The sequence below is a fragment of the Gigantopelta aegis genome, chromosome 6, assembly GCF_016097555.1.
Source record: "Gigantopelta aegis isolate Gae_Host chromosome 6, Gae_host_genome, whole genome shotgun sequence".
In the NCBI taxonomy this organism is placed as follows: Eukaryota; Metazoa; Mollusca; class Gastropoda; order Neomphalida; family Peltospiridae; genus Gigantopelta; species Gigantopelta aegis.
Genome location: NC_054704.1, coordinates 78,074,611 through 78,086,656, shown reverse-complemented (window position 1 = coordinate 78,086,656; position 12,046 = coordinate 78,074,611). Strand labels below are relative to the sequence as shown.

General features: G+C 34.6%; 1 protein-coding gene across 1 annotated transcript; it reads right to left on the bottom strand.

The window, feature by feature from the left end:
* Positions 1–2,049: 2,049 nt before the first annotated feature.
* Positions 2,050–11,907, bottom strand: LOC121375026 (U6 snRNA-associated Sm-like protein LSm4). Its single transcript, XM_041502232.1, has 5 exons — positions 11,826–11,907; positions 7,320–7,361; positions 6,775–6,873; positions 5,262–5,436; positions 2,050–2,329 (listed from the first exon to the last, which is right to left on the bottom strand). The coding sequence occupies exons 1-5, from the start codon at positions 11,826–11,828 to the stop codon at positions 2,241–2,243; spliced, it is 408 nt and encodes a 135-aa protein (XP_041358166.1). The 5' UTR covers positions 11,829–11,907; the 3' UTR covers positions 2,050–2,240.
* Positions 11,908–12,046: the final 139 nt, after the last annotated feature.

Below are 12,046 nucleotides of genomic sequence, written 5' to 3'. Positions count from 1 at the left end.
GGGAAACATTAAAGGGACAGACCCTAGTTTTTAAACACTGCAGCATATTTTTCACCTAGACCCTAGTTTCAACACGTCAAAAATGGACACTAAGTTCAGTTACTTTACAATCCTGTAAAAAATATGGATAGAAAAAGAGTGAAACGAGTCTCTGACGTTGAAATACTCTTAACAATAGACTAAAGCGCGACTCCATAATCGTTACTTCTCAGACGCACGTGCGTTTTAAAAAATATGAAAAATGCATTTTGGGCATTAGAAACACCAGGATGACCAGAAACACCTCGGTTGTGTGGAAATGGATAATCTAAACAATACAATGTAAGTAATGTTTGATTTCAGTGATCATAAACGGCTCTAATAGTGAAAAATATGCCTTAGTGTTTAAAAACTAGGGTATGTCCCTTTAAATGTTAAAATTAATTTAAATATTAATTTCAGTATTAACATTTGCATACCAAATACACGTATTATAAACTATTATTTAAGCTATAGAACAGTACCAAATGTTTAGTAGAAAGCTATGTAAAATAAATAATGTGTAAACACATTTTTCATTTGCTGAGACTTTTTATTTTATTTTAATGTGTTAACAATACACATTACTCAAACAAATATTTATTTTATTTTAATGTGTTAACAATACACATTACTCAAACAAATATTTGATGTGCATATTATATGAAAAGAATTCATCTGACAAATGAAATCAGAACGTCGTAAATGCTCCCCCATCCCTACTCAGAAATGAGAATAGTTTTTACATGTAACACACGTAATAAAATGGTAAAATGGGTTTAACAAACCCAATATTTTAACAACTTGAACCATCTGTGTTAAAATAAGTGGAAAACAAAGAAGATGAGTAAATGAAAATGTATGATAAAATACACAATATAAACAATTTTAATGACAATGAAAACAAAAATTAATATGTTCAGTATTATAACCAGATATTTTCAAATGAAGCATAAAAAGAAATATATTTCAACATTTGTATCTAACCAAATGTTTTGAAATGTAATTCGAACAAATATTATATTTCAAATTTAATATTTTTAAAAAAAGGGTATTAATTAATAACATATAATATGAAAAAACAGAAGAAGTTAATTTCAATATTTGTATCTAACCAAATGTTTTGAAATATGGCATGAAAAATGAGACATTTCAACATTTGTATCTAACCAAATGTTTTGAAATATGGCATGAAAAATGAGACATTTCAACATTTGTATCTAACCAAATGTTTTGAAATGAAACATGAAAAATAATTAATTTCAATATTTGTATCTAACCAAATGATTTGAAATACAAGTTAAAAAGTAGAGAAAACCTTAGTGCACTTGCATACTTATCAAAACATGTCCATCATAATGTTTTGAACACATTCACAAATATTTTCAACATTTGTATCTAACCAAATGTTTTGAAATATGGCATGAAAAATGAGACATTTCAACATTTGTATCTAACCAAATGTTTTGAAATGAAACATGAAAAATAATTAATTTCAATATTTGTATCTAACCAAATGATTTGAAATACAAGTTAAAAAGTAGAGAAAACCTTAGTGCACTTGCATACTTATCAAAACATGTCCATCATAATGTTTTGAACACATTCACAAATATTTTCCACAAATGACACTGTCGTTTAGCCTTCCATATTTTACTAACAACCTGACTCACAGTCTCTAATAATATCACCATCTCTGCTAGTACCACAATCATGCTGACATAGCATTTCTAACAAGACCTATGCTTATAATATTTTATAAAAGTGCAATCTCTACACTTTGTCTGCATACTTTTTGTATCTATGTTATTGTAATGTTAGGGTAATTTTCACGATTTGTTTGGAAAAAATGTGGGGGAAATGTAATGGTAATTAAAGATAGGATAGTAATTTATTGTAGTTGTTAACAATGTGGTTCCGACTATCAACTACCAAAACCCATCCAAAATAGTATAAATAATTTTTAAAGTGGTCAGGACTGTGAGAGAGGTTTTTCTTTACAGCAGCAAGAAAATAGTTAAAGCCTGAAGAGCACTTTAAAATTTTATAAGCAGAAAACAAGGACTCCAGTCATTTTGCTTTTGAAGTCAATCAGTATGCAATCGGTCCGTCTTTCATATGTAGTTGTGCACCGACTTTCATGTTCAGCATATTTCCCTGACCACAGTTTCCAATGGCACATGGTGGCTTTAATCTGTGTTTTCAAACAGCGTTGTGTTGACTTAGTTGCCCCGTCCTTTTCCTGGCTTCTGTCCTCCCCTACCACCACCAGGTCCGCCACGACCTCCGCGACCTCCACCTTGAAACGCTCCTGAAATGTACAACACCATTAGTCAACCTTTCTCAAATTTTCACAATAGTTAGTTGACATCATTTTCCAGGACTAGCTTTGCCACTCGCCAATTGCGAATTAATTTTTTTTTAAAGCTAATTTTATCTTAATTTGGTGAAAAAATGTGTATAATAATTGATATTTTGTTGGAAAATAGCTATAGGTTTTACATTTTTGCAATTTCACGAAATTTTCTTATCCCCCAAAGCTAACCCTGTTTTCATATATAGTCTAATTTGACATCCATTTACAATTTTTACTAACCATTTAGAGTAAAAAATTAAATTGTTCAGTGCACTGGAAAACATGAAAGTTTGATCTACACGCTGACAATCTTTCTGTATCAGATCAGCACTCTAAATCAAGTAATTATTGTGGACATAAATATATGTAAAATGAATTCACAAAATTAGCTGACCAGTATGTTTTCACTTTAGTATTTCCTAATATCATATATTCCACCCTTTATTTAATACTTTACTGGAGTATAATACGATCCTCTCAGACTGTCAACTGTCACGACGAAGTTGGCCAACACAATGGTTGCACTGCAATTTCACCAACTCCTGACTTACGACGGGTGCACTCAGATTAACAACTAATGGATCATACGACTTTGTACTGGCATTTGGTAGTCTGAGCCATTACAAGTCCAAAAAAAGCACAATTGCCACAATGGTATGTGATGTTGTGTTTTACCAACAAACACAACATCACATACCACAAACGGAAAGATATCCACCAGTTACCCCTTATTAAATTGATATAAAGAGGGAACCTTACCCTAACTGATAATTAGATATTTTGCCCCACAGCATTTCGTATACCAGTCATGGCAGGCCTTTTAGAATTTTAATAAAAACCCACTAGCCATGGGATCAGTGATTTTAAAACTTTACTAGTCACGATTAAAAATTCACTAGCCATAGTTTAAGTGAATACAATTTTACTAATAGTAATAATCAGATATGTCACCTAAAGAGGGAGATAGAGCTTAAAAACCCTTAGATTTTGGGGGTGAGGAGGCAGGATATTCATATTTACAAAATAAGACTTAAATGCAGCATTTGACAATTTGGGTTTTTTCACTAGCCATTGGGCATGGATTTCTCACTCCAGCCAGTACACCACGACTGGTATATCAAAGGCTGTGGTATGTGCTATCCTGTCTATGGGATGGTGCATATAAAAGATCCCCTGCTGCTAATCGAAAAGAGTAGCCCATGAAGTGGCAGAGTATGACAAATATTTTGAAAAGTCACTAGCCACAGGGCTAGTGGGTTTGTGAAAACCACTAGCCCACCAAGATAAAGCACTAGCCCAAATTCCTGATCAATTATAACTGGATTTTTATACAATTTTTTGTAACATTACACATTTACAAGTATAACAGTAAAATAAAACAAACACTTAAATCATGTTGTAACTTTAAGTTTTTTGTCGTGTTGTACGTTTGGTTTGTTGTCAAGTGTGATCCATCGTCATTGTTCCGTTTTCGCTTTTGCCCTCCCCCGTGGAAAAATAATTGAGCAAACTCATGGTTGATATCTAAACCCACTATCAAAATAATTAAATTTAAATGAGGGTACGAAAGTGTGACACACGGTAATAGATGGTTCAGTGTATTTGGTAGTGGGTTATACATTTAGGGCCCTACTATTTATGTCGCCAGTAATGGTGATGCCAATTGCTCAAATACAGGGCATTATCCCGTGTCAGACCGATATCAAAAGAATATAACAGCGACATCTAATCTGTTGTTAACTGATGAACAAAAAAGGTATCATTTTGCATTGGCAGCTGTGACGCATTATCCAGACCGCTACACGTAATAGGCCAAGCAGAGTCATTGCATGTGCGGTTACCATTAAATTAAATTGTTTTCCTGATTGCCGATAACCACATGTCAGCGAAGTGTTAAATTAGAAAACAATAGGTAAATAAAACAAACACTGAAATTCAAAGCATGACCGGGGTTTACTTGATTGAGATTAACCTGTCGTCGTGATTGGTGATTTCCAAGTTCTTAGACTAAAACATATGTGCGAGATTAACTACAACGTGATGTGTCCAACCAATCAAAACATGCATGTCATTAGACTTATTTCCTGTGCCAGAAACTTGAAAGGGAAAAGTAAACAATGCATGCTGTAACTGTGGCGATGTAGAGATAGCATGTTACTGCAGTTTGCAGACCTAGTTCAAGTGGATTATTATATACTTGATTGCGTTGTTGATATTATTCGCTGACAAACGTCACAATCAAATTTATTAAACAAAGTTTTAGCCGAGAGAAAAACAAAAAAAACACAATCGAGTAATAAGGAGGGGGGAGGAAACCACTAGCCTGCAGGGCTATTGGTTTTTGCGTTTCTCACTAACCCGAACTTAAAAACCACTAGCCACGGGCGTCGGGCTAGCGGATTTGTTGAACTCTGGAAGTGGCGACAGCGGGTTTCCTCCCTCAATATCTTTGTGGTCCTTAACCATATGTCCTACCGTCAATAAAATGTGTTGAGTGAGTCGTTAAATAAACCACTTCCTTCCTTCCATCGGGCATGGCTAAAGTAGTTATTTACTAGCCCAACATTGAATACCACTAACCATGGGGGTGGGGCTACCATAATCTAGAAGCCCTGCATGGGTATACCAGTAAAGGAGAAAAATCCACACGGTCCACCAAGGAGAACTATTGCTATGATCGGACAACCAATCTCTCACTGATCTATATGTACCTCCTGCTCCCCTCCACCACCCTGCAAGAGAATTCTGACTGTACTTAAATATCTGTACAGAAGAGAACCTCTCTAAATCGGATACCTCCAAAAACCAGACTTTTTACTTGGTCCCAAGGGTATCCGGTTTAGAGGAGTTTCACTGTATAACACTAACAGTAAAATGGAGAACTGACCTCTTCCCCTGCCTCTCTGTCCTCCCCCACCACGCCCACGTGTGTCGCCTCGACCCTTGTTCTTCTGAATAGCCTCTTCTTTAACCATGTCGATCACCTCATCAGGAATTCGTAAATATTTAATGGTGCTGCCGCGAATATAACACTCTGGCATCCTCCAAAACCGATCACCATCCTACAGAAGAATAACATAAAAGCTCAAAGGTCATTTAGAAATAATAACATTTAAGGATCATCCTAGAAACACACTTTTGAATATGCCAATTTAAAGAAAATCTGGAATTTATTACGGTGAACCATTATAAGCCAAGTATTAATCAGCCAAAAAAAACCTAAACAAAAAACCTAACTTTTTTAATTATATACACATTCTGACAAATACACCAACATTGTAGGTCTCACTACTTAGAAGTCAGTATCTAATTCAAACTTAATAAATTATTAATAGGACAGCTATGAAAAACAAATAATTTGCTATATCAAAAAACTATTAAAGTGACAGACCCTAGTTTCTAAAAACATATGTTCGTCTAAGAAGAAACGGTTAACATATATGCCAATTTAACCTTCTTAATGCAGGCAAGATATCTCACCCGATGTCACGCCAGTCGACATACTGTACACTGTATACAGTGCATTCCCCAATTCATATTTCCCACGGTTTTGTACACAACATTCATCGGAAACGATTTAGTAACAGGAAATGGAAGACAAGTTAGCTTCCTGTTTATTTACATTTTGTTTTTTTCAATGGATTATACCTTGGAATTTTGAGTTGAAAAAGTGTTTTTTGGCAAGTATTTATGCTTGACAACAATGGCGACACGTCATGGTAATTTTCAGGGATTGATAGCTGATCATGACAACGGAAATCACCAAATATTGGGATATGAATCGTAGTTCGGGTTTTTTTAAAAATTCTGGTCAGAAAACCACTGTTATTGGAAATAATGGATATAAATACTGGATAGCTGGCCACAAATGCCCATAAGTAAACGTGACTTTTGGGGTTTTTTGCCAAATTTTAATCAACATCAACCGATCTAAAATATAAAAATAAGAAAAAAACACGAAAATAATACTTACCGATTCAAATATGAACTTTATTTTATGTATTTACAAAACATTTAAGTCAATATATGTGAGTAAAAATTATAACCATGGTTGTTGTCAAAAATTAACCCAGTAGTCTAAAGGTTAAAGAAGCTCTAGTTATAATTAGACAGTATATTTCTGTTTAAACATCATAGACTTTAGCGTCACTCTGTTATAACGGTATCCACATGTGAGTTGCAGGTTTGTAGATTAACTAAGTTAGTGTCCATTTTCACAGGCTGAAACTAGGATTAGCACCTTTAACACCTATTTTAGTTTTAGGTCAATCTTAAATAAAGTGTCTACAATAACCGTACTGAAAAAAATCATACCAACTCATTTTGATTCATAATATTTGTTCAGTTAATTGTAATGAAAACAGAAGCAGAAGTGTCAAAGGGACACAACTCAGTCTCACCCTCGAGGTACAGATGACTTCTCTCAAGTTGATATTCATCCAGTTGTCACAGTTGACAAGATGACCATTGTAGGTTTCACCATTTTTCAATTCAACAAGCTGCAAAAATATTGTGAAAATACAAATATCGGAGGGGGGAGAGGGATGTTAAGGGGAAATGCACACAATACATCTAATAAAGGAAGTACTTGAAATAACAAACCTCATTTTCTAACTACAGAAAACATTTTTTATTATGATACAATGTTAGCAATTTACATGCAGGTTGTGAAATTTTATTCAGAAATTAAAATATAACCATTCAAATTCATACTGAGAATTTATGTCATTTTCACAGCAATATTTCAAAAATTACTACAAATGTTTACTCATTTGTCAAAAAATTACATCTAAAGTATTTGAATCAATAATTTTATTCAACCAAGAGTTACAACATACACTAGTGTGTAATGAAAAATAGACTATACTTAGCAACTAAAAGTTGAATTGTCCTTATAGAATGCACATAATTGAAACAACCCATTTCATGAACAAAGACCTCTTACCATTGGATGGTTAACTGCTGTCCTCAACAATGATAAAGGAAGCTGAAAAAACAAACAATACAAGAACACATTATCAACTAAACATTTAAACATTAGTGGTACAAAATTTCTTTTCTTCCTTTTACTTTTTTGATTTTAGTAAAAAGTAAAGTTTGTTTTGTTTTTAAACAACACCATTAGAGGACATTTATTATATAATTGTCAGCTATTAGATATCAAATGTTTGATAATTCTGACAAGTAGTGATCACTTGAAAATTGAATACACTATTATTTTAGAAATAGAGTTGCGATCTCTAAAATTTGCATTGCGAAATTGAGACACAATTCTGAACAAAATGTCCCCGGATGTACAGCAATTTTGAACTTACCCATAGCAATTCTGAACTTACCCACAGCAATTTTGAATTTGCCCATAGCAATTTTAAGGCAGTAATTTTTGTAATGAACAAACACAAAATTAAAAACCAAAAATGATCCCTTCAACCGACTGCATAGCAGCAAAAAACTATTATCAGTAAAGCTCCTGATCGACCCGACCTTAGACAAGTCATACTGTAGCTATGGTAAACAACAACATTACATTACAATTACTAAATGTCCACATTTTGTTACAATACTACCACTACCATAGCCAGAGTATTCTGATAAGAGAGCTAGGCGGACATTTGGACAATTATCAATGCTCTTTAACCGTCAAGAGACCAATCTATATAAATTGAATGCAATTGCTGCCTACCAAACGGTAGTCAAAGATTCCCACTCTAATACAACAACAATCCTATATTTGACATCAAAAACCTTTACACTGATAATTTTTGAGTTCCTTGATTAAACAAATTTCACATATTAATCACTAACACACACACTACTGGGAAAAAACCGACAAGATCCCCTTCAATAATGTTCTAGTTAAATACATAGTTGCTGATGTGTTTCTTTATGTCATGTATGTATTTTTAAATCAAGGTAATGTACAGGAAAGAAATACAGAATATAGATTAAAGAGATATAGTACAGGAAAGAAATACAGAATATAGATTAAAGAGATATAGTACAGGAAAGAAATACAGAATATAGATTAAAGAGATATAGTACAGGAAAGAAATACAGATTTGAGTAGAGAGGTAATGTACAGGAAAGAGTAGTCACTTCTACTTTTTCAATTCTAGATTAGAGCCCGATATAGTACAGGAAAGAGAGAAATAATACAGAAAAAAACAAAAGATTACAAATATTGGGGAAAGAGTTTATAAGTTATAGTGGACACCACGTGACACAAAATCAAACAACACCACATATTTCACCACAGTTGCATAACAACGACAGTTGGTATTTTGTCACAGTATCAAAACTCAATTCAGGAACAACTCTTGTCTTTTCTACAAAAATACATTATTATTGGAACTGGCGCCAATGAGATCACATGCTTCTCTTGGTATTGTGACATTTTCACAGAAACTGAAGTGAAATGGCTTTCGAGACATTTCGGCCCCACTACACATTCGGCCCGTTTCGGCCCTAGACGTTTCAGCCCATAACCCTAGTTGTTTCGGCCACGGTTATTGTTGTTTTATTAAATCAAATTATTCAGTCACTTGTGTTTTGTTATTAAATTTTATCGTAAGTACTGTAATTTCTTTCTCTCGTTCTTTTTCTTTCTCTCTTTTTGTTATTATTATTTTTAACTGAACATAATATCTGAGTGTTAAAGAATAAATAAGAGCCAACCAACCAAAACTGTATTTAGCTATGATAATCCCGCTATTAGCATAACATTCATAAGAAGAGGCCACATCATCAGTGGTGTTCAAAGCACTGTTAGGAGTTGCATGTGTAAGAAATTAGGTACGATCACAAAGAATGTTTTCCCTTCGGAGCACTCACTCAGGATTTGAAGTCGGTATCGGGATTAAAAATCCCATGCCTCGACTGGGATCTGAACCCTGTACCTACCAGTATGGAGACCGATGGCTTAACCACTGCACCACCAAGGCCAGTAGGTAAATTGAAAGTAGCATCATTAAGACATGAATGTTATTCAACAAATTAATGTTACAAATTTGTATTTTATTTATATTAAAGGGACACACCCTAGTTATGGCTATTTATTAACCATTACGGCGTTGTTTTTCGCTATTAAACCCCATTTTTCACAAATAAAACTGCACTTTACTTACATTTTATTATTTAGAATACACATTTCCATTCACCTGAAGTGCTTTTTGGTAATCCTGATGTTTGTAAAACCACGAAATGCATTTTTTCACAAGACGTGCTGTCGAGAAAAAAACGTTAAGCAAGCGAGGTCCAATCTATTTTTAAGAGGAAATCTTCCTGTGTAAACGTCACAGATGTTGGTATACCACGTGACCGTTATCATTTTGGTTCGGTTTGTTTTCTCGTGCACGGTTCGCGCAATCAACATCCGATTTGTTGTTGTTCATTTGTGAGATTTTTCTTCACAGTTCGTGAACATATTCAGTAACAATAAAGTTCAGACAAGTAAGTGTCTCAATACAAAATGTTACAAACCCTTAAAACCAATAATTTTGCTAAGTCTTACGATATCTGGAGAGGGGATACAGCCAGGACAGAACAACTGGAACATGTCCAGGAGAGGTGAAAAGAACGCACCCCAAGTCTGTGCGCACTCTGTGAAATTTGTCGTGACGTAGGCATTGTTGTGCTTCGAGTGACATCTACCGGTGACATCAGAATACTAACTTTCAAAATTATTTCAAGCAACTGGGACATGCCACATGGGGATTCCCATGGTATTTATTGATATAAAACCTGCTTTTTCACTCAATTTGATAAAAAAGTGATCTAAGTGTGTTACAGGTTTGTAGATTAACCAAATTATAATTTATTTTTGCTGGATGGAATTAGGGTGTGCGGCTTTAATATTATTACCGGTGTATCACTGTATGTGACCATCTAAAGTGTTACTATACCAATTACAGCATGTATCTGTATACACGAACACTAGATCGCCGTATATTGCATTAGGGGCCGAAACGTCTGAGGCCCAACATGTACTGGGGCCGAAACGTCCTGACACCAGTGAAATGCATGCAAAACCTGCCAAAAAATATCATTAATGGTGACCGTGGACCGTGGTGTGCAACCACCAGTGACTTTCCAGACAGTTCGTCCACTGGACAATTCGTCCACTCACCTCGGACAGTTCGTCCACTCGACTGCATTTTTTTCAAACATATTAATAGTTATTTCTTTGACATTGTAATCGTTTCTTAACATTATTTTGTGGTATACTATAACCAAAAAAGTAAAATAGAGTTAGAATTCAACATTACTATCCAGTTTTTATTAACCGTTTGTATTCATTATCATGCGGATGATTCGTCCACTCGCTCGTACACGATGTGGTAAATAGGTAATGCAAGCCTCCGCGTCGCAAGACTTTATTACCCCTCCGTCCATACACCCCTGAACGTGCTGTAACCTCACCGTGGTGCAGGGGTGTAAAATTCTCTTTGAGAATGGCCAATACAGCACACATTAAAATTTTGAGTAAGTCAGTATCTATCTGTGATATTTGTATTTTTGCACAATTCTTTACAGTGTTTTTATTTAAATCTTAAATTTTTATATTGATGTTGATCATCACCTTATTTGTTTGCATTGTCATAGTTTGACACCCAATAGCCGATGTATGTTTCGTGCTGGGGTGTCGTTAAACATTCATTCATTCCGTCCATACAGGTAGTTAGCGGTGCCGCTTTGAAATAAGGCGTGTTGTTTTAGACGCTACTGGATCCAACTTGGTGAAACAAGCTTAAGCAGTAATGAGCCTGCATTGCTAATTACTTCACGATATCACAATAGAGTACACCTGTACACTTAATTGGTAAAGCAAACAGAAACCAAACAAGTTGAAAGGGAAGGGCTAAAGATTATCTTTACTGGGCATATTGTACTAAAAACATCCTACGACATGTAGCGTGAAAGGCGTACATTACAGAAACAAATAATAACCGAATAAATAGAAACACCAAATAATTATGTCTGCAGAGCATTGTTACAAAAACATCTACCAAGCGTAATCTAATGCAATATAATTTATTTTCACCTTTGTAAATTTATGACACAGCAAAAAAAAATACGGGGTAAAATATATCTAATAATTTATTTAGGCCCTACGTACATGTAGTACACATTATTTAGGCCGTGGACGAAATGTACTGGGGAAATAAAAACCCAGTGGACGAATCGTCCGGAACTGATTTTGTGTAGTGGACGAATCGTCTCGAGTTCCTCAGTGGACGAATTTTGGAAAGTGTACCGCCCGTTCCCCCCATTAGTTATCGATCTAAAGAGGGATTTTTTGATGGGGTATATATAGAAAAGTGGGGAATGGGGCCCTAACCCTAACTCTAACCCTAACCCTAAACTATTATAAATGATGGGGGGAACGGGTGGAGCTCTTGCCTATATAACCTCCACACTATACTACAAAATATCAATGTACGCTAGTTCATACCATCTTGTGTTTTTGTATTTTCAAAACGCGTTTGTAAATCGAAAGAACGAATCAGACCGGAAGTCCCAAAAATCTAAATGCCGAAGTCGTTATATATTAAAGTAAAAGCATTATAACTATTTTATACACATTTAAATGTTTAGAACTTTTACATTAGATCAGTTAATCAATTTAACTTGCAAATGTAATATATTACATACTGTTAGCAAACTAAATATTAC

Excerpts from the sequence above, each read along its gene's own strand:
- LOC121375026 (XM_041502232.1), bottom strand. Across the intron at positions 6,874-7,319 it reads CAGCAGTTAACCATCCAATG|CTTGTTGAATTGAAAAATGG; the intron begins GTAAGAGGTCTT and ends ATATTTTTGCAG. Across the intron at positions 5,437-6,774 it reads AAGTCATCTGTACCTCGAGG|GATGGTGATCGGTTTTGGAG; the intron begins GTGAGACTGAGT and ends ATTCTTCTGTAG.